Source organism: Falco naumanni, chromosome 5 (genome assembly GCF_017639655.2).
Source record: "Falco naumanni isolate bFalNau1 chromosome 5, bFalNau1.pat, whole genome shotgun sequence".
In the NCBI taxonomy this organism is placed as follows: domain Eukaryota; kingdom Metazoa; phylum Chordata; class Aves; order Falconiformes; family Falconidae; genus Falco; species Falco naumanni.
The window spans coordinates 51,162,135-51,184,459 of NC_054058.1; the positions used below are offsets into that span (position 1 = coordinate 51,162,135).

The 22,325-nt window shown below is 40.5% G+C and overlaps 1 protein-coding gene across 1 annotated transcript in view; it reads left to right on the forward strand.

The window, feature by feature from the left end:
• Positions 1-404: 404 nt before the first annotated feature.
• Positions 405-22,325, forward strand: part of TMEM117 (transmembrane protein 117) — a 220,348-nt gene continuing 198,427 nt past the window's right edge. The window contains exons 1-2 of the mRNA XM_040596799.1: positions 405-609; positions 2,594-2,898. Coding sequence (XP_040452733.1) covers positions 2,622-2,898 — 277 coding nt within the window. The 5' untranslated portion in view covers positions 405-609; positions 2,594-2,621. The remainder of the gene's footprint in view (positions 610-2,593; positions 2,899-22,325) is intronic.

The following is a 22,325-nucleotide window of genomic DNA, read 5'->3' on the forward strand; positions in this document are numbered from 1 at the left end:
TTCTACAGCTAATTAGTGCTGAAGTCTGAGCGGTGGGAATTGAGTGTTGCTCCGGCCTCGTTCACCTCCCCCGGCTGGATTAGCCCCCGCGGCTCGCAGGCCACCGTTTCCCAGGGCGGATCAAGACACCAGCGGGAATACCGCGCACGCCTCGGCCCTGGCTGGCAGGCTGCGGGGGAGGGACAGGCAGGGACAGGCAGGGACAGGCAGGGACAGGCGCGGGCGCCGGGACCCTGCCGCAGCGGGCGCCGCCCGTTGCCGCCGCGGCTGCGGCACTGCCGGGGCCGGCGCGGCCGCGCTCCCTCCCCCGGCGCTCGCCCGCGCCTGGGAGCGGAGCAGAGCGGAGCGGAGAGGAGGGGCACCGCCACCGCCACCGCCACCGCCGCCGCCGCCGCCGCCGCCGCAGCCGCTCCCTCCCCGCGGCGGCCGGGGGGCGGGACCCGCGGCAGCGCCAGCGCCGCTGTCAGCGCCCCAGGGGCTGGGGGGGCCCTGCCGGCCGCGGGCAGCTGCCGGCGCGCAGCGCAGCGGAGCGGAGCGGAGCGGGGCCGCCCGCGGCTGAGAGCCGCACCGCGGCAGGCGCCGAGCCGCGCCGCAGCAGCACCGCGCCCGGTGAGTGGGGCGGCCCCGGCCCGGCGGCGCTGCGGGGGCCCGTGGCCGTGTGCCCCGGCGGGGCGGCGGCGGCGCTGCGCGGGGTAACGCGGGGCTGCGCCGCGGGCAGGGGGGCGGGGGGCTTTAACAGGTTGCGATGGGCGTGCGGGGCGGTTTGCGCGGCACCCGCGTTTGTGGCGGGGCCGTGGTGAGGAGCGGGCTGGGGGTGAGCGGTGTAGCCCCGCTGCTGCTGCACGCTGGGGCTGCTTGGGCTGTAAAGCGCCCCCCGGAGAGCTGCCTCTTCAGGGGGGTGTCCGGTAACTCCCGGTGTCCGGCAGCTGCCAAAGATGTCAGGACATACAGTTGTTTATCTCCAGCCCCATTCGGGCTTAAAGATGGTTCATACACATAAGGAAATGCTAAAACTTTTGCTCCCGTTAACGGAAAGGAGAACATAAAAGAGCTTTGAGCATCCCTGGGGCTCTAAAGGTGGTTTAATCTCCCCAGAGTGATATTTTTTTAGGCTGCTGGGCCAATGACCCTTGCTTTAAATCACTTTATTCCTAAAGTTTTCAAAGGGCTGACACTTCCTTGTGGCAACTTTTTAACTCCCTATATGTGTTTTTTCTCCTTTTCATATGTAATTTATGCATAATGAGACATTATTCATTTTTATTATTTATCAAACACGTCTGAATCTGCTGAGAGGTTCTGCTATTCTTTTGATTTAATGGGTACAGGATTCCTTGCAGGTTTACAAATACAAAGCTGGTTATAGAGCGAAGTAATTTTGAAGTGACTACCTAAAGGGAGACATTGTTATTCAAACCATTTATAAGTTTGCAAAGTGATACTTAGAAGTCCAAGAAGATTGGCGTTTAGGTCTTTAGCTGTGATTTGGGTTTGATTTTGTTGGTGTTTTTTTTGTTCTCCACCCCCCACACCTACACACCCCCCCCCCCCCCCTTCCCCAGGGCATCTGACATTTACACAGATCTGTACTGTTCAGTTTAGTACACTGTATCCTTCAAGGATCGTGCTGTAATAAACAAGCAATATAGCAATATTAATAGATACTCTTTTTTTTTTTCTTTCTTGTTTTCTTCCTACACCGTGTCCCTTGAATAATTCTGGTGTTCCACAACACAAAGGCTTTGTATCTTCACACATACAAAGTGGTTCAACAAGATGAAACAACTAATTGGTTGTGAATAAAAGAAAAAGAAATAAAATGGCAAACAACTGAAATGTTAACCATGCTCGGTTGCGTTTTTCCATAGCAGTACTTCATAAGTAGGCAAGTTTCAAAATACATTTTTTGTATTCATACAAAACAGTCTGTGCTCAGGGCACTCTGTTTTCTGGTTTTGAAAATATGCTTAATTATAGGGGTTACTCCCTGAAGTCAATGAAAAGATTTCCACAGACTTCCCTGACCTGCAAGGATTGATTCTAGCAACTTTCCCATCATGTTGTTCCTTCATATAAACAAGTTTCTGATGTTGCTTCCAGGAGGTGAGGCAGTAGATGACGGCACTGAATTTACAGGCTTATTCCGTCCTTTTCCTATAAGGAAAAAGATTCAATTTAGGCTTAGCATGAATATTTGTGAAATCTGTGTTGTTATTTTTTGGAATGCAACTGGAAAGGCACTCTTGATTTTCACGTAGCCTGTCATGTTCTTACACACTGTATTTTCATGCCCCGTTATGGAGCTGTAATTTTAAAGAGATAGTATACAAATGTTTGAGACTAAAATTCCTGTGCTATAATGTATATATGATTGTTGTTTTTACATTGGAATGGGCAGAAGTTCCAGGTTTTCTCTATCTGCATTTAACAGTATCTTTTGATTGAATTTTTCCTTGCTTGTCAAGCCTGAAGTGTTAAAATTATCACTCTTGAGAAGGTTACAGTGATTTTACTTTTGTAGTGTGCAGGTATCTCCTAAGCTGTGAGAGTTCTGGGTATATATAACACTGTGCATTTGTGTCTTTACATACAGGCAAAGAACAGTTCTGCAGTATCTGAGGATGGATAAAGACTTCCGCTACTACTTCCAGCACCCATGGTCTCGCTTAGTTGTGGCTTACTTAGTGATCTTCTTTAACTTCTTAATATTTGCTGAGGACCCAGTATCTCACAGTCAGACAGAAGCCAATGTTATTGTTGTTGGTAATTGTTTCTCCTTTGTAACAAATAAATACCCTGAAGGAGGAGGCTGGATATTTCTGAAGGTGTTTCTGTGGCTGCTTGCCATTCTCACAGGACTGATAGCTGGGAAATTTCTCTTCCATCAGCGCCTGTTTGGTAAGTTACCTGATGAACCTACTGACTTCCTGATAATGGCGTTTTGACTTCTTCTCTTAGCTTTCTGCTCATTGCAATTTTGTAACCTTTGCTTTTGTAAGCTTTGCTTCAACTGTTTAGAGCTGTATAGAAGTCGGTACATCAAAGCTTACATCACTGTGGAAATTAATGCCATGTCTACTCCTGTGAACATAATTTACAACAATTTCAGTCAAACAAAGCTAAAAATAGTGAAAGTCAACATATTTAAAACACTTGAGAGGCTAGTGCTTTTCAATATTATGAAAATACTCCTTTGCATCTTCAAAACCAATTTTTGAATCTTACGTAGTTTTCTCAGCAGTTTGCAGGTAAGGCTTTGTTCCTTGGGGCAGCAAGACTACCTGTCACCAAAAGTCACGTAAGTGGAAGCAGAGGCTATTAGTATTAGCAGAGCTGTGCTGAAGAGCTCCCACGTGAAAACAGGAATTCTAGAGAAGCAGGACCTGTCTGTCTCTTAGTACAAGAGTGAGTCAGTGAAATAGAAAAGTAGGAAATGGAAAAAAAAATGACAGTAAAGGCTTTCGTACACAAGATGTGACTAAACTGGGGAACTTGCTGCATGTGAGCTGACTGAAAGGAATGGAATGACCCTGAATTAAATTCTCAGACTGAGAATTTAGATGTAAACATATAGAGATATAAAAATACCTGTCGATGTCTTAACTGAGTCATGTAGTAGATGTAGAAAATGTTGCATCTGAGGGCTCAAGGCTGTCTCTAAATTTTAGACATAAGTAGAAATCATGGAGAAGATTACTTCACTCCTGCCAGCTGCACTTTTTTTTTGAACAGCTGATTCTAGGTGTGTCATTGCTGGTCTAGGTGGACTAGTCTGGTATTCCTGTACTGGTAGGACTGCAGGATGGATGGTTACTGGAACACCTCGAAGCACATGAGCGATAGGCCATTTCCTTAGTCTGTCTTGTTCTATTAAGATAGAGAGAGAGCCACTATTGTTTCAATAAATCACATGTAAAGCTGTTATGTCAATGAATGAACTAGCAAAGCCACATTAAGAGACTTTTTTTTTCATACAGATTTCTCTTGAAGCACTTATTCTGAAAAATAGTTGAGCATCTTGATGGCTATTTGGTGGACATTTTACCATAATGTAATAGTAAATGTAAAATGTCCCCATAAAGACAACATTTTACCTTGATTCCTGGGCTCTGGAACAAGCACTGTCACAATAATGTTTTCAGTTCTGGCTTTCACAATCGAGGAATTATTTTGTTAAATTCAAGAAGGTTAGGGAAAAGTAATGAAGCTGATGATAAAATTGGAAAATAAGCTCTACAGTGAGAGTTTGAGAGGATAAAGGGAAGGTTAGTGGGTGACTTGCTCAAATTTGACTTGAAGGACAGAACCTTCAGTCCAGCAAATGTATTGCAAGGTCCAGTGCTTGGAAGTGGCAAATTGCCAGCACTTTTATTTTTTTATCTGAAAAGCTTGATAATCAGTGGAACAAGTTGTTATAGGATGTGACTTCATCAAGACGTGAGTATTTCTTTTGGGGAATATGTCCTAGTCTGACTACAGAGTAATTCTCTGTCTTCTGTCTAGGTGGGTTATTATGATAATTCCTTCGGGATTTATAAATGTATATCATAGATAGAACCTAGCTGAGCATAAATTTTAAAGTGGCTTGAATCAGCATTACTGCCAAAAGGAGAAGGTGTGCCCAGTCTTCAGTGTCTGCTGCTTCATGCCTTTGCGCAGTTGCTCAGTGAAACAGGATAGGGAACTTACCCACATGAGCCCTACCCATCTTCTATTTCTGTGAGGATCATATCTCTGATCATACTGATGTCAGTGGCAGCACAAAGATGAGATCAGCATTGGGAGGAAACTAACAGGGAAGAGGTTCCTACCTCTGATGGCAGTGCTGGTTTATGATGTTTCTGGTTATGGTCTGGGGGACCAGTATGGGTGTAGGTACAATCCGTTTTGAGGCCAGTTGCTGCACGTTAAGTTTTGTGGCAATTTGAGCCAATGTAGATCTGTCACAGTCCCACCCTCCTAACCCCAGCCACATTGTTTTGGTGCCTCCCTCGAGCCAGCACTGCTGTTAGTGCGATGGAGCAGCGAGTCAGCTCAGGCAGCTCATCCCATGGAAAACCAGTTGCTTCTGCTGTCATCTAACAGCACCTCCGTGAAGTGACGTGTTCGCTTGAGCGCCGGTGCTGATTCAACGGCTGAGGACTGTGCAGCCAAGATAGCCCGGAGTCACGGCAGCCCTACCTTGTGTTGGCTCGAGTGCCGTGGGACTGCTCCCACGCAGTGTGTCAGTGGAAATATGCTGTTGCTTGTGATACACCGCGAGCAGATGGCAGTCTGTGTGGCTGAGGAGCTGACTGTATTGCTGATTGATGTGGCCGTGCTAGCTGTAAACTAGCTGGTGTGGATAGCAATCACATAGATGACATGATGGTGGGGGTTTATGGCTTGAGTGTCTCTGGAAGCTTTGTACAGCCCGTGCTGAAATCTTTCCTGCCAGTCATTTACCACTCTTAATGTCTTCACTGCCTTTTGTTGAGATCCTCAATGAGCATGCCCTCTGGATCTTCTGGCATCAAGCATGTCGTGAATTCACCCCTTTATTGTTTTTAATTTCCCTTTTTAAGTAGCTGCTGCTGCTGTAAATTTTTTTTTCTATTTAATCTCCCCTCCCCCTCCCCCACCCCATATAATTACTTTGAACCATTCTATTTTTTAATCCTTGTTCATGTACTTATTTTTTCCCTGCTAAATTATGTTTGTAGAGGAAATTGTGTCTGGTTGTTTCTTGTGGTCTGTGTATTAACTTCCTGCAGTCAGGAAACCAAATAGCACCAGTCAATCTTTCCCTGTCAGATCTTGGCTCACAGTGTAGGCTGCAAATTGAAATTGAAAAGGATTAGTCTGCACATCCCACTTTAGATGGAAGAAGAGTGGCAAGGATTTTCTTTCTCTGTGCCCTTCCTGCTCTTTTGTCCCTTGTCTTCTGTATTTCTTGCTGCTGAGTTTGCATATGAACTAGAAAAATAGTGTAGATACTACAACTATGTTGTAATACAGTTTACTGTCTGTGACAGCCAGTGCCATCTGATAGCCGTGAATGTCATGAACTATAAAAATAATAGAAACAATTTCAGGCATCTTACGTTTCTAAAAGTGGAAGGAGAAGGGTGCTGGAAACATTATTTAGTCTTCATCTCTCTGAGTTTATAGAGAGATAATGGGCTAGGTAAACTACATTGCTGAGAAGTAGAGATCTCGACTAGAGGACATGTGGGATGTTTTCCACTGATAATATTCATTGCAACCTTTGAACAGTTACCTCTTCAGGGACTCCTTCAAGATAGTGCTCCGGAATTAAAACAAGATTAGAAAACAGTTACATTTCTTGCCCTTCAGTCAAGAAATAACTTACTTCATGTGATAAACATATCCCATGATAAATATTTCCAAGGAAAACAGCCTTTATCTAGTACATTCTTTATATCTTTACAGCATATGGTCAGAACAAATGGACTTTTAAAATTGTCTTTTGGCTGTTATCCACTATATTCTCTTGATTCATCACTAAGCATATCTTCTGTTTGGTTAGGTATTGTGTTCCGCCATGCTTTTTTTTTTTTTTTTCAAGGGAAAATGAATGGTCATAGATGAATGTTGGAAGCTTGGGGAAATAAAAAATAAAGATACATACACTTGTTATTTTTTTTTGTTCTGCATGAGGGAGTTACTTGAGGCAGGGAAAAGTGGTAACTTCTTTGCATGTACTTAGAGATTTCTTGATTTATTTTCTGCTTTATTAAAAGCAGAAAGAGCTTACAAACTGACCCCATTTGATGACGCTATGCATTCAGAAAATGTATTCAAACCTTAAATTCCGACTTAAGTTTAATTCCTGAATAAACTCTTGCACATTTTTCATATTGCTCTGAGTCACTGTCTGGAAATTAGCAGTGTTTAGTGTGTAGAAAATGTATGTTTTAATCTGCATCTTCTCAGCGTATGCACAGCTGCAGCACTCCATCCTCAGGCCCAAGTTCTGAGTTCAGTGGGAAGTTTTCTGGCCCAATGTTCAAACCCTGTGTTTTGCATCAATGTATATAAATATGGTCTATCATGTAAATTTAAAACAATGTTTAATTTTAATAGACTCTTAGCAGTATAAATAAATGGGAAGTATACTTGGAAAAATAATAACATTTTTTTCAGTCCAGCATCTTCGCTTTGGCTGTTTTCCATGTGTAGTAATCCCTAGTTTGTGCTGCGTATTAGACACATCATTTTTTAAAAACATACTTACTACAAAACATGCATGTGTCTACCTGCCCATTTTTCTGATGCTAAGTGATTCTAAAGACATACTAAAATCTGATTAAAAGCCTGTGATTGCAGAGACTGGATTTTATTGAATTGCCAATGAGTGTGCCTAGGCTTATATTTCTTAAGTTCCTTTCTAAATTATGTGGATGGAAAGTAAATATGTAATGTGTTATAAAAAATTATGCAAAACAAGATATATAGAACTAAAGCCATATTTATTAAAATGGGAATCATCATAATATGGCAAACAAATTAGAACTGTTGAATAAATGTGCAGTTTGATGGATTGCCCTCTTAGAAATGCTCACAGTATGCAGTTTGTTTAGAATTAAATGATAATCTGAGCTTCGTAGACACTGGAGTGAATAAATAAAGCAGTCATTATAGGAAATATGTTGAGCTGTGGGTATACACCAGTGTTGCAAATTTTTTAATGGACAGTAGTGCCATGTTGGGACCAATTTCATGATAGACAGTTTCAAACAAAACACCCACTGAGGACCTGTTGTCTGAAAGCATGACTCTTCTTGTCAAACATATTATCAGGAAGGCTCTAAAAAGGTGTTGCAAACCTCTTACAAACAGACTCTTGTGTCTGCCTTTATGCTGAAAGTTAAAGTGTGTATCAACTGAAGCAATGAATATATGCAGTTTGCAAGAGGAATTTAGGCAGAATGGGATTTAGTCAGGATGATAGTGCACTACTTAAGAAAAGTGAATCTGTTATGCAGGTGACAAACAGGATAAATTTGTACAATAGCACGTATGTGATTAATTAATATGCTGATATATTAGGGGCCAAGTTAGTATAAAATTTGGGCTGTGATATTGCTGCTAGTACTGCTGTGGCATATCACTTTCATAGTGGTGCTTGTGCAACAACTAATGAACCAAATGTGATCTGCTTTGCCAAAAAAAAAAAAGACAACCCCCCCCCGTGATAACATTTTTGCATGGTTGTTTTTCAGCCAGATTGTTTCCTGTTCTTGTTTGGTAGTAGTTATATGAACAGTTGTGCCACCATCTGTAAGAACAAATGATGATACTTGCATAAAAATTCTAACCTGATTGATAGAGCATATTTTTTGTTGTCAGCTCTGTATTTTACGTTACAGTAAGATCTGTCACTTAATACTCAGCAACTTTGTTCATGTTTTTTCTTTTCCATTGATGACTTAATAGAAAGCAACTAATGTGATAACCGGTAAAAAAATACTGTCTTCAAGAGCTGGTTGAGTATGAATTTCAATGATGATAATCAAGTTAATGCTGTTGGAGGCATTCAAGGTCTACTGTGATTGCTTTACAGTCAATTCACCTCTTTTGTTTCCAGTAAAATGTTGAAGCAATACAATAAGATTATTTTGGTCCTACAGAATGTGTGCCAAGGGGACAATCTAAGTTTGCTAATAATAACGTGCAAATGACTGTGAGCAAGCATTTCTGAGAGCCAGAATCCTCAACAACAAAAAAAAAAAACATAAAAAGGGAGAAGCTCACAGCCAGCCACTAAATGAGTGCAGGCTCATCAGATTCCAGCTCTGGCACATTGCCAGTAATTAAGACGTCAGTTTAAAATAAACTCTACATCATTCATGAGGGAGACCACAAGTGACCTTTCAAATATAAATGAAAAGCATGCAAGTGACCTCCTAATTTCTTCTTTTACTCTTGTATTTTTAGCAGAGCCTTAACATCTTACTGCTTCCTCTCTTGAGGCTCGATGAGAAGACTGCCATCGAGTCTCCTCTTAGCGCTAGTTGTGGAATCAGTCTCATGCCGTGTTACCTTTCCGTAGTAAATTATAGACTTTAATTGGAGAGGTACACGTAGTAGCTACAAAAAGATTATTCTGTCTTCAGTGAAAGCTTTGATTGTGCTGGAGGTGCATATCCCATTCCCCAAGCAGCAGCTTGAGACTGCGAGAAGAGCTACATGTGTCATTATCTGTAACGGGAAGGCTCTAGAGAGTATTTAGCATCCAGTGACTGAAAACTAAAAATAAGTTCATTGCTACTTCATATTGATGTATCATCTCTGTGTTTTGATCTTTTTGATGTGACTTTCAGACTTTTCTTCCCATTTGAGACTGGGAGTGGAGTTTGGAATTATGCCTGCCACTTACAGGAATAATATATCTCTGTTCCTTGATTTCAGAAATAGAAGTGAGCTTATTCCTAGCAGAAGCAGCCCGATGGGCATAGTGCAGGGGCAAATTTCTTCTATCCTTATTCCGTACAGTGAGGAGATGGAGAGGATGCGAGTGTGGGACATCACCTTGCCATGTGCCTGATGGTGAGCCCCGAGGAGAACGTGATCTCCTTGGTCATGCTGTGTCCCTTCAAAGGCTCCCTTAGGCTGTGAGAGTGACATGAAGGTCCTTCATGTACCAGACAGTATTTTTCTTTGTGTGATTGTGCTGGGACTCCAAGTCAGCCTGTGCGTCTGCTTTATAAAGTTATGTATTTCCTTTATGTTTTTTTCTTTTCGTTCCAAATTGAAATAAACCCCAACATTCTGGGCTTTAAAACACTTTGAATACATTCTCAGAATCTGAGAACTACTTAGCAAATAGTAAGTGTGGCTTATGCATTTCTTACAGAAATCTTGAATATGGCAAAAATAAAAAAAACATAATTGGAAATGTACTTACAAACCAGAGTGACTTTTGAGGAGGAAGGATCAGTAATTGTTCCCTGCGAGACAGGTAGGACAGTAACACAGTATTTCTAAATGTGATTCCTGAAACAGATGAGGCACATATCCTTATTTTAGATTGCTGGAAAACAGAGTTTTCTGCTTTCTTCTTCCTCTCTTTTCATCAGAAGGGGCACTATCGTGTTCCCCACTGAATAGCCCCTGCCAGGGGATGTCAGGGACAGCAGAGACCTTTCTGCTTTGAAGATTCACACTCTCCCAGGTGCCTTCCAGGGGCAGACTGGGCATCATGGTAGAGGCAGTAGCAGAGCCACAGAGCAAGGTGAACTGAGAGATGAACAGTAAGTACTGAGTAACTCATTGGAATAAGCAATGATCATGTGAAGCATTTACAAACAAAGGACTTCCTATCCAAATTTTCTCAAAGCTTGGTTTGGATAAAGCATTACAATTTCCTTTGTTTTCTAAGTAAGGTGAGATGTTCTTACCTGTCTACCATGTTTCACTCCACAGACAGCTGCATTTTAGCCCTAAGCAAGAGTCAGTTCCGTCATCTATCACATGCCTACCTTTTAGGAATGCTGTAACATCTAACTCACAAATAGCCCTCAGTTGTTATTGCCCAAGCACCAGGATGTAATGGTTCCTTGGTGCTGTTGTGAAGGCCTCATTAGAACTGACTTTCACTTTGTGTAGTCATGCAGCAGCAGCATCTCTGCAGCACAGCCTTGGACCAGATGACTACATAGGAGTTTGGGAGCAAGACTCTTATTTTGAAATTTTCAAGTAAAAATGCTGATGGTAATTTAACGATGGTTTTTACGGTATTGTAATGATGACAGTGATAATTAGAAAAATGCTGAGTGTTTTCCTATTTGGTATAAATATCCAAAAACATTTAACATGTTTAAAGTGGTGTCCTCCTTTAAGCTCAGCAAAGCAAGAATTTAAGATTTCTTAGATTATATATCCAAATAAAGCAGCATAAAATTTATTTACTAAGACATGAGTTAAAAATCACAAGCTACAACCATGTTTTCATGTTTTGCACATTGCCTTATCTGCATTGACAGATACAACTATCAATCACCTGGAATGATAAAAAAATTATCTTTAGCATATTCAATTTGTCCATTGAAGAAGTTATAGCAAAGTACCTGATTTAGATGTGATTATCAGCTATTTAGTATTATGAGCTATAAGATGTTAAAATATTACAAACTTTATAGGTTAAACCAGTGATGCTTCTGGCTCCATACCTGACAGTAGCCCGCTGTGGATGCTGAGGTAAAGGTATAGGAATAGGGTAGACTGTACTGGTAACTCCCAGAATAATTTCCCAGCCCCTTGCTATTTGTTAAGAATTCAAACAAAAATATGTCTATTTTTAGATGCCTTTGATAGTCATTGTGAAGACAAATTATAAACGTAGTTAGCGGTAGTCTTTATTCCAGCCTATCTGTTACTAAGAAGGAAATCCTTCTCAAATAAACTCATAAACCCCCAAATTTACCAACTCCATCCTCCTACTTCTGTTAAGTTACTGGGAAATTTGTTGGGTTTGGCCGTTTGTCTGAAGTCCAGAAAAAATAAAGTGGTTAAACCCAAACTTTTTGTTGAAAAGAGGCAGATTCTTCTGCTGAGATCTTTCTGTCTTTTAAAATGCCTTGAATTCATCTTCCATCTGCAACACTTGGGTATGATCTTTCAAAGTGGACAGCTGCTTAGAGCTTTGTAGGCTCACTTATGCACATGTTAAATAATGTTTTCTATTTCTGGGCCATGGATGCAATGTGTGTCTACTATGAAGCAGTCTTTCATTTAAAACAAAGAAGAAACTAAAATTGTACAGTATTCAACCAAAGTCAAACATGCTAAAAAAATTATGAAAATGAGAATTATGGCAGGGAGAGAGTAAAGGGATGAGGCAGGATCAAGTAAAATATTCCTAGAGAGTTAGAACAGCAACAATATTCAATTTTGGTTTACTTGGGAAAAAGGGAAAAGGCCTAAAAATTGAGAGATCACAGCTGTAATTAATAAAACCCCACAAATATCCTAGCTGCCTTGCTAATCTGTGGTCATAGATGTAAGTGACAAAAATATGGATCTTAATTCACTCTTGGCAGTGTAATGAGCTGGAGGTATAGAAAGTGAAGGAGAAACTGAGATCTAGTATTTTATGTGGAGCTCCTGTGGAGTTCCTGACCTGGGGAATGCAGGGCTTAGCACAGCGTTCAATTTTGTATCACTTTCATATAGCAAATAAGAATGTAAAGTCTTTGCAAATAGTTTTTTCCATGCCTTCCTCTTTGCTTGATGTTCTTGGTACATACCAGCTTAGATTACTTTGAAGTAGTTTGGGGCCATGCACATCTCTGTGGCAGTCAAAGGTGGAGGAATTTTTATCTAAATTGGAGGTCACTTCTGTATGACCTGTCTAAATTAAAGCAGTAAAACGGGAGTACTGCTCTCTTGAGGACATCTACAGATTTCCATCTCTTAGGTTACAGATAAAATCCCAAACTTTTCTTGAGACTGTGTTTCTGATTGCCATGCTAGTGGCACATACCAGAATGAACACAGGCATCAGTGGTCATTTCAGAGCCAAGGTACACTGCAGCACTGCTGCCTGGGCAGGGTTGGCCTACAATGTACCTGAAAAAGTCTTATCCTCGGCACTCTGCCAACTATAGAGAGCCAAAATGCTTTTCATCTCAAATGTTATGGTTTTGTCACACATTTGCTGCAAAACTCTCATTTGGTGTTGTGTCCTCTGGTGGTAATTCATAAATTTTTGTTCTTTTGTTTCCACTGATACTGTACAAGTTCCTCTCCATAGATCAGCTACTCCAGACAAGACTTTTCCCCTGGAACAGTTGCCCTATCTGCTGCAGAGCGCAAGTTCTTCACTCATCTTCTCCTGTGGGTAGTGCCCTGGAAATCAGATTGATACCTGATACAGTTACAGTAGAAGACCAAAACTAAGAGTAGGAATTTACACGTTATTTACACAGGGGTATACTCTATGTAAGTTTATATTAAATCCCTCTTTTTCATTTTAATACTTACAAACTTTATCCCTCAAGAAACATGCCATAAAGCCATCTTACACTCTTCTGTCTTGTTGAGCGAAGCAAGTTAAGCCTGTTCTAGCCATTTCCTTGGTGTGATGTATTATGGAAAGATGAAGTCCTTCAAAGACCACTACCTCAGAGAAGGAAGAGCAAGTGTATTACTAAGTATGTCAGTGTCACTTAGGTGTCTTTGGCACTATGAAAGGCACTATTCACTTTGCGGCTGAATAATTCATATGATTTGAAGTTGAACTCCTTTATAACTGGATGTCTAAAGGAGTCTCAGTGGATATTTTGTGACTATTGTGAATGCCTCAAGACAAGATTTATGGTTATTTTTTAATACATAAAAGATGTACTGAATGTTGCCTAATAAGATACTCCAAAAATAAACGCAACTTCAAAATGAGTGAAGACTTTTTTGACTCTGTTGAAGAGGTCTGAATTCCTTACTCTGAGAGGGAAAGGATCATCCTCTGAAAGAGCTGAAAGTGTTCAGCAGCAAAACCAAGGAAGCATTCCATAATCACAAGGAAACAAGTGCCATGTACTGTTTTCTGTGTCTGTGCCTTGTTAAGACACTAGTATCTCAGGGTGTAGGGCTCCTTTTTTGTCTGTTTGAAGGTTAAGATGCTGTGAATGGTCATTCTGCACGTAAAGCACAAGTGCCATGTACTGTTTTCTGTGTCTGTGCCTTGTTAAGACACTAGTATCTCAGGGTGTAGGGCTCCTTTTTTGTCTGTTTGAAGGTTAAGATGCTGTGAATGGTCATTCTGCACGTAAAGCATTCTGGACCTGAAAGCTGCATCATTGACATGTCTTATTATTTCTCTTTTTCTTAGATCCTGAGCTATATAAATTATCATCCATCTAAGAGCGGACAGATACACTTTAGAGGTAGAATTCTTTTCCACAGTAGCGTCACACTTCCCAGGGAATAGCCTTTTGCCATATTAACTTATAGAGGTGGGTAGAAGAGGCTTGCATCCAGAACAGTTCACCAGCACCTTTATCCTTTGATTATTTCAATTTTGATCATTCAGACCTGTCTGGTGAATCAAATTCTATTTGAATAGTCTCTAAGCTTAGTTAGCTTCCCTCTTGCATTGGCCCCTGCAAGGTTCTCCAGGGGAGGATTATACTGTGCTTGCTTCCTATGTGATACTGAAATTTGGGAAAGGCCACGTGCGTGTCTCCTTACCAGCAGGAAGCTTTTCCCTGAGGGCTGACCGTCGTTTTTAATGATTTAAACTGTTCGAATTGCACGGTGACTTTCTTACTTCACCCCCTCTCAGTGAAAATATCCTTTCTAGTGACTGTTGTCTGAGCTAAAAGAGCAGATGAAATCCAGGCTCTCAAGTATGCCCAGACATTGTGTTCCTTGGTGGTTCCTTTCAGACTTTGGCCAAAGTTTACAGCTAAGAGTCAGAATCTCACCCTAGCTGGTCAGTCCATCCTCTTTTCCCCTTTTCTTACCAAAATCTTACCCAATCCCAGATGACACAAAACTTAAAACTCTTCAGATGTTGTGCAGGCTGAAGTTTTTTATTAGAAAAGCAATTATAAGATCATTATAAAATATAAAAGCAATTATAAAATTATTATAAGAGCCATTTCAGCTCTCAGTTAAGGTTTTTATTGTATATGCAAAGAGCTTACAGAGGCAGCCTGTGTGTACCCAGGGGTTATCAGAGTGCCCTTCTGGGTATCAAACCAAATATTAACTTGTATGAGGCTCGTACAAGATTGTGTATGAAATACGAATTATTGATCCTTGAATTTCCAGATGCAGTTTGATGTCCTGATACTGTTGGTGTGGAATTGATGTAGATCATATGCTTATATTTGTAGGGTTGTCTTACAGCTTTTTTTGCTGTTGGATTCTCCTTCTGCCTTCAGACTTCAGTCAAGCATGCAAATGTCTCCCTAGGTATGCATCCTGCCCTCAGTTACTCCAGGAACGGGTTTGGTGGACTTGGCAGTGTTAGGTTTACAGTTGGACTTGATCTTAAAAGTCTTTTCCAACCTAAATGATTCTATGATTCTATGATTCCAAAACTTACAGAAACTGTCTATCTTTACAATATGCCAGCTCCGCCACGGTTTCCATGCCTCCAGCATTTCCTTCCAGCAAAACTGACCGGAGTCCTGCTCAGCTGGGGTTTGGATTTATCGAGAAAATGTGTGGTAACATCTGTTATTCTCATGCTGTGGTAATGGTTATAGCATCTGAGGTCCTGCTGTTGTATAACGGGGGTGGTTGTTGCAATTACAGTCTGTGTAAACAACTAGCCAGAACCACAGTTATCAGAGGAAAATTGGCTTTGAGAAGCAATTCAGACAGAAATAATTATCTATCGTCAGAGGAGCACCTTCTAGTGGTGTTGAATGAATATGGCAGCAGTCAAACAGTTACCTTCTCTAAACGAGGAGACATAAATATGCTAGGCGAAGAATAGTAATGAGTACTTCTGTACACTTTTTATGATTATGTTGACAATTCATTTAAAAACAAAGGAAAACCCAAACCTGAGTAAAGAAAGCATATATTTGGAAAAATCAAAACATTTTTCAATTACAGTACTCCCCCCCTGCCAACCTACTAGTTTACTAGATGTTTATGCGCTCACTGTGAAATGGTATTTTTATGTGTTCTACTGTGGAAGCTACCCACACTTTGGCTTCTTTTATTAATGAAAATTTGGGTTCATTATATACCTGATTTAGCACCAAAGGAAATTTGCTATGCAATTGTTATTTCGTCCATAGTTTCACAGATGGTTAACACAGTTTCCCCATCCAGTGTATTTCTAGTAAAGATACATTTCTCAACATAATTTGCCATGGTTACTTTTACAAATAACATATAATAAAATTATTTAAAATTCCGTTTTTCAAAATAACTACTAAATAGAGTGGATATGGTGGTTTAGCTGATACTGTGGATTTCTGCTCTTTCAATTTGTATGTGGTAAATAATCCTTTCTGAACACCATTACATCGTGTACATAATACAAATGAATGATGTGCTATTTCTAGAAAGGCAAATTAGGATTAATGAGCAATGCTTAATATTGTGTCATTGCAGGAGATTTGTGCATTAGTGGAAGCTATCTGTACAAAACAGGTATTCATACTCAGATTTTCATGGGGTACCTCTGAATTTTGCAACTGTGTGAAAAAAAAGTCAAGTACAAAAAGTCCAATTTGCAAGTAGTTGAAAGAAGAAATAGCTATAATTCTGCTTTTAAATCCTGCAAACGTAATCCTGTGTTGTCAAAGTAGGGAACTTCATCTTTTTTTCCTGAAGACATTTTTCACCATTTGGAAACTTCAGCCCAAAGTTGAAGTAGGTCTTCCAAATGTGTTAACCAGTGACAGCTCATTCTGTATCAGTTGTTTTGGTTATGCCATGATGAAATAGATTTGTTGAAACAGCTGGTATTTTTGCCTCCTCTGTCCTATGGTAAAGGGACAGCAAAGGGGCCGTAAGACAACTGGGGGGCAATGTTAATGGAGTTTTGTCGACTGCTTCTGTGACAGTGGGCACCGCATTCTGCAAAATATTGCAGGTGCCACACAGTCACTTCCTAGAAGTATGACTGCCTAACCCTAAGGCTGTTTTGAGTTCTGGTAGAACAGTAATCAGCTTTCCTCTGTAAGATCTATGCAGCTTGCAGCACATACCAATACTTACACAGGACTTGATTAACTGATTGTATCCCTTTTTGCTGCTCAGTCAGGTGTCTGTCCGGATGCATATACAGCTGCTAGTTGAGAAGTATATAGCTTACGGAACAATAGTTTTCACCAAGTCTAAAAAATGCACAGGTCTAAGCGCGTACCGCTGTATTTCACTGCAGGCTAGAGAGCTGTTTTGCTTGTGACTGGGATGTATTTCCTCTTGGTGCCACAACATCAGTTCTTCACTTCGTCTTGTGAATGGGAAACGCAAACACACCCTGTAACCCCCAGGTTCCTGTTTGTGCACTGCGGGGTTTAGTTACAGTGTCCAAAACAGACAGCATAGTTGCAAATATTTATTGAAGACAAGAAATAAAACAAAACCCATGCTTAATCTGTACATACTGAGATGAAATCGGTGTCTCTGGTCAGGATTTCTTTTTTTCTGCATACTTTATGCCTCTGATTAGAACTAGAGAAAGGGAACCTGGTGCATGGGAGCGCTCATCCACTCAGGGGGGTCTAGACAGAAAATAGTGTATGTTGTTCTTGACCAGGAATTAAAATGATCATTATTTCACTTCCTTTGAGACACAATTTCTTTTTGTTAGAACACCTGCTATCTCCTGTATTTGACTGATCAAGTGACTACTTTTTTGCCCTGAGGAAATGTAAATCTCTTTTCTCTTTTCCCTCTGCCAGTCTTTGATGGCTCAGCATGCATGCTTAGCAGTGACCCTTGCATTCCCTGCATTGAGTCCCAGAGACAGCATTGCTTGCCTTAGTCCCATAGAAAATCTCTGGCAAAGCTGGTGGTCAAATCTAAATCTCTTTTGAGATCCAGTTCAGCACTGGGGTTAGTTGTGGGTGGCTGCTTTCTGTCAGTCTCCACTTTATGTGTTTGACAGAAAGGGGCTTTGCTCATTCAAATCAGGCTAAAGGTTTATTGTGCATATTTGCTATTATTTAAACATAGTAAACTATTTACGGATAAACATATTCATCTATGTTTATATTTTTATACGTTTACATTACAATCAGGTTTGCAATTTACTGTGCCACAATACTGCATTTTGGACTACTTACTAGAATGAACATTTGTAAACCTGTAGATGCTCCTAGATGGATAATGACAAAATCTGCTTTGTTTTCTGACTCAAAAATGCTTTCTAAATGTTTATTTTAAAAGGCTGTGTGGTAGATAGATTGTAAGGAACTCTATTTACTGTTAGAAATAAGCTTGTGAGTCAGTTTCACTGTAGTTTCAGGAGAAAAAAACAAACAATATAGAAAAATATTTTGACAAGTTATTGCAGAGTATCACTAAACTGGTAATGAAAAACAGAGATTTAAACAATGCCCTTCAGAGTTCAGCATTATATGGGATATAAATACTGCTATGTTTCTTTTACCTGCTGTGAAACTTGTTTTCCAACGAATTCAAAGAAGAAAAATGTAGTTTCTGTAAGCACTACATATAAGATGCTGAGACATTGTAGCTCTGAATTTGAAAAAAGGAGGAGGATCATGAAATTGCTTGTGTAAGTCTGGCAGTTTTTTAAAAATGCTAAAAATTCTTAAAGGATAAAGAATACAAAAGTATAATTAATACTTACATGCTCTCTAACCAACTTTTCTTTTGTTACGCAGTGAGGACATCTAAAGAGAGAAGGTTTTTTCCACATTCATTTTATGTCCTGGGATACAGTCTCATAGAATTAAAAAAAATCTACACCTCAAGAACAAATGCGTTAGCATTTTCTGTTGCTAACGCAAGGTTTTCAGATGCTTCCCTACTAAAAAATGTTCTAAAACATTATAGGAAATCAATATCTATTTTTACAAGTTTCCTTTTAACTGCATCAGCACAATTGTCTAAACCTGAAGTAATAACATCAGTAAGAGTAAAGTCTATAATTAAAATTGTATGTTAAATCTGTACAGTGGAAATTGACAGATGCAGAAAAATTCAGAATTAAGCCTGCCTACACCCTATAATTCTGGCATAGCTTTAAGTCTTCCCACATTATCTGCATTTTACAGTATTTTCGCAACAGCAGCTCAAGGTATTGCATCTAAGTAACAGTAAAAACATTAACGTAAAGAGGGAGATGTGGTGCCTGTATGAATCCCCTGCAACATTCGGTACAGCAGATGGCACTGACCGATACCACCCTGCTCTTGGTTGCCTTTGGGTAATCCATTAAGAAAAGAAAATGTCAGCCCTTTCCTTGCAGCAGCAAAAGTCCATCTTCCTGTTCTTATTGAATGAGAAAAAGATGAATGTGCAGTCATACAAGATCATAAAAGTTGACTGTGTATTCTTATGAAGATTTGTATTTCAATTTTTTTTTTTCCTGTGAGAGATGGCAAGTGGTCTTTAAAGTCTATGTGGCATTTTAGAGGAAGGCAGGGTGCAGTACATTTCTCCTGCATTTGCTCACCTGCGGTTTCTAGTTCAGACCAGGCCCTTGAGACAACCGAAATCAGGTAAGAGAGACTGCACAAGAATCCTGATGGAAAGACAGCTGGCTACTAATGTCGGTCTTCTGACCAGTGTTGGCTGGACTGGCAGGAAACTGGAGATCCTAGGTTCCCATCGCCCTAGAACACGATGTACTTTGCGAGGACATCACTTTTTTAGCTAGGTGAGTAGCTGAGACCTTGACTATTACATTTTGTGACATTAGGCTGCATTTTATCTTAGACTGCAAAAGCTGAGAGCTGATTAAGGTTCACCTTTCCCAGCTGGAGGAAGCCCCATCCATGCTGAGTCATGTGGAGAGGAAGGGACCGAGCTGGTAAGCGCTAAGTTGGGAGAAGGACTGAAAAGAGAGCTTGCGGGGTCACAGAGGTGGTAAGTCCCTGCACGGGGGGCAGCACGTCCCATCACCTCTGGGTGTGGGCTCCAGGCACAGTGCAGGGAGACTTGGCAGCCCTGAGATGTGGATGTTTCTCTAAGGCAGGAGCAGAGAAGCTACATTTCACTGCAAAGCGGATGGTGGACTTAGCCACATTCCCTGCCTCTGCCGTGGTTCCTCCAGGTGTATAATCAGAATCTTGGCATATTTTTTCTTCTGCCTAAATTTGTCTTTCCACTGATGAAAGCAGTGTACAATGGTGAAGTATTTTTAACTGCCTTATGGGACTGTTTGTCATAGCTTTTTGCCAAGTGAGGTGTTTCTGAAGCATGGGAAAGAAAAACTTTGACATCAGAATACATTTATTTATGTATATTGAGAGAAACTCAAACTTTCAGGAACATTGGAAGAATTTCATTTAAAAAGGGTGAGCTCGTGTCTTAATAAGTGTAAAGATTTCAGGCCGTTTGTGAGACGGAAGTATTACAAAGGCAAATGGGGAACAGTGGATGCATAAAGATGGCTTTCCTTAGAAAGCAGCTTTGGGACATTTGTAGCAAAATTCAACTTAGAGGGGTTTGTTTTAATGAGTTTTGGTTATAAACCAGTCCTGAATTTACAGTAGTGAATGAGAAAGTTGTTTCTCTAACCACAGCTGATCACATAGATAAACAATCAAATCTTTCAGACCATGGTCTATTTTGTATTCATCTAGTATATGACAGAAATGTCCGTCACTATAGTATCTCAGAATCTGGGAATGATACAGCAGTGAAAGCTACACATATCTTGCAGTCAATTTTGGAAGCTAATACATCATTACAACATTCAATAATATTTTCAAACTCATTCTAATAGTTGGGCATTTAATTGGATACCATGTCCTCAGATTTAATCCAAACAATGATCTGTGAGAAACCAGTATTGCAGCATACTTGTCACAGTAGAGGATGCTGACTTTGGCTCTTACCTGTTTATTTTATTATTCACTTACTGTAGCAAAATTGAATAAATTTTTTAAATTTTGTTTATGTCATTCTATCCAGAGACTATTATAATAAAACATTTTAGGAGCATGTATTTCCAGATAAAAATATGACCAAGTAAATACGAGCAGATGTCTTGTGCCTTTTAACTCTGATTTTGTAGAAAACCTTTGATTTCAGTCAGGAAAACATTAGCATTAGTTCAGCCTAGTTGAATGAAAATGCTTTTAAAAGGTGTGTTTAATTGATTATAGATCACTCCTGAACAGGCAAACAAATGTTTAGAAGCCTTGTCAGCTACTAGGGTGTATTCACAGCTGAGTCCCATGAGGAACATGAATACCTTAGGGTAAGAGAGGGAAGGATTTTTCCCGAGTTTTGTGTCCTGAAGGTGATTTTTAAAGCTTACCCAGTGCGTTTAGACTCACCCCAGTGCAAGACACGTTGTGCGAGATGCCCAGGCAGGAGAATAGGCAGTAAGGGCACTGTAACACATATATTTTTTGTAGGAATGCACCCATCTTGTTTTTTCCCTTCTGTTCTTCATTATTTGGGATGGGTTGGGAATAATCCTTTCAGAAGCATAAGGTGGTTGGTTTGCTTTTCCTTCTGCTTTTTCTCTTACGTGTGCAAGTACCTTGGGACCTCTGTCATAGGTGGCTTTATCTATAGAAGATTAATGAGCTTTATAGGATTGTATGGACCCTGTAGGATTGCATCCAGCTACAGAAACAGAAACAGAGACAAGGATTTACTTTTGTAACACAGTTTATACAATATTTTTCTTTCAGTGGGGCACAAAAAGGAGCAATGCAGAAAAATGGATTTCACTAGAGTTTCAAACAGTTTGTCCCTTATTCTGCAGGTGAGCCCTGACAGTGAAAAGAGAGCTAGGACACCCCCCTTACTTAGTCCTACATAAGTGAATTAGAGGAGTCTCCAGCTTGCTCCTGCTTGTTCCCAGCAAAGAGTTTAGAGCAGGGCTACCATCCATGCTGCCTGTATCTCTTGCTCATATTCTTGAGGGTCAGGGAGGATCGAAGAATACCCAGCAGAAGTCAGTATCATCTTGATACATACTATTTTGTGGCAATTTTTATCTTCTGAGTTGGCTGAGATCTGTATTCTCCCCTGTGAAAGTGAGCCCCTGCCTGTTTGCTTCCCTGGTCCTTCCCTGGTCACTGGCACAGCACAATAAGTGGCTCCTTAATACTCCCCCAGGGACATGGTGGCAGTTACTGGCATTGCTCCATCATGTGTGCCCTGGACCACGCAGCTCTTTGGTAGGGTGATGCTGACAAAAGCTTTTAATTTTGTGTCTTTCTATGTGAGTATACTGCATAGTTCAGTCACACTGAGAATATAAATGTCATTATTGTTCAGTTGAATGTGTTTTATGGTCTGATTACCTGACCAGAATGAAATTTCTCCCTAGCTTTCTTTAAGTCAGACTCTCACGTTGGCTTTAAAGCATTTCCTTACTGTTGCCTTAGTGGTTTTTTTTTACACACTGAAACACAGGCAGAGAAACCCTAGACTTTGCTTGAGGATCTCTGCAATCTGCATTAATGCTGCTTGCGAAAGGCATTGCATATGAGTCGGGGAAGGGTTATCTGTGAAGCTTTTTAATCATGTTCATCTTGAGCTCACTGGAGGCTTTCAACCCAATCTTTAATTGAAATTTTTAATTTTATATATTATTATTCTTACCAGCTCTGGGTACTTGTGAGCACAGGCTGCATTCATAGGTGTTACAAAGGCAACACTTTCAGAGGAAACAATTCCAATTTTTTCCAAAATGA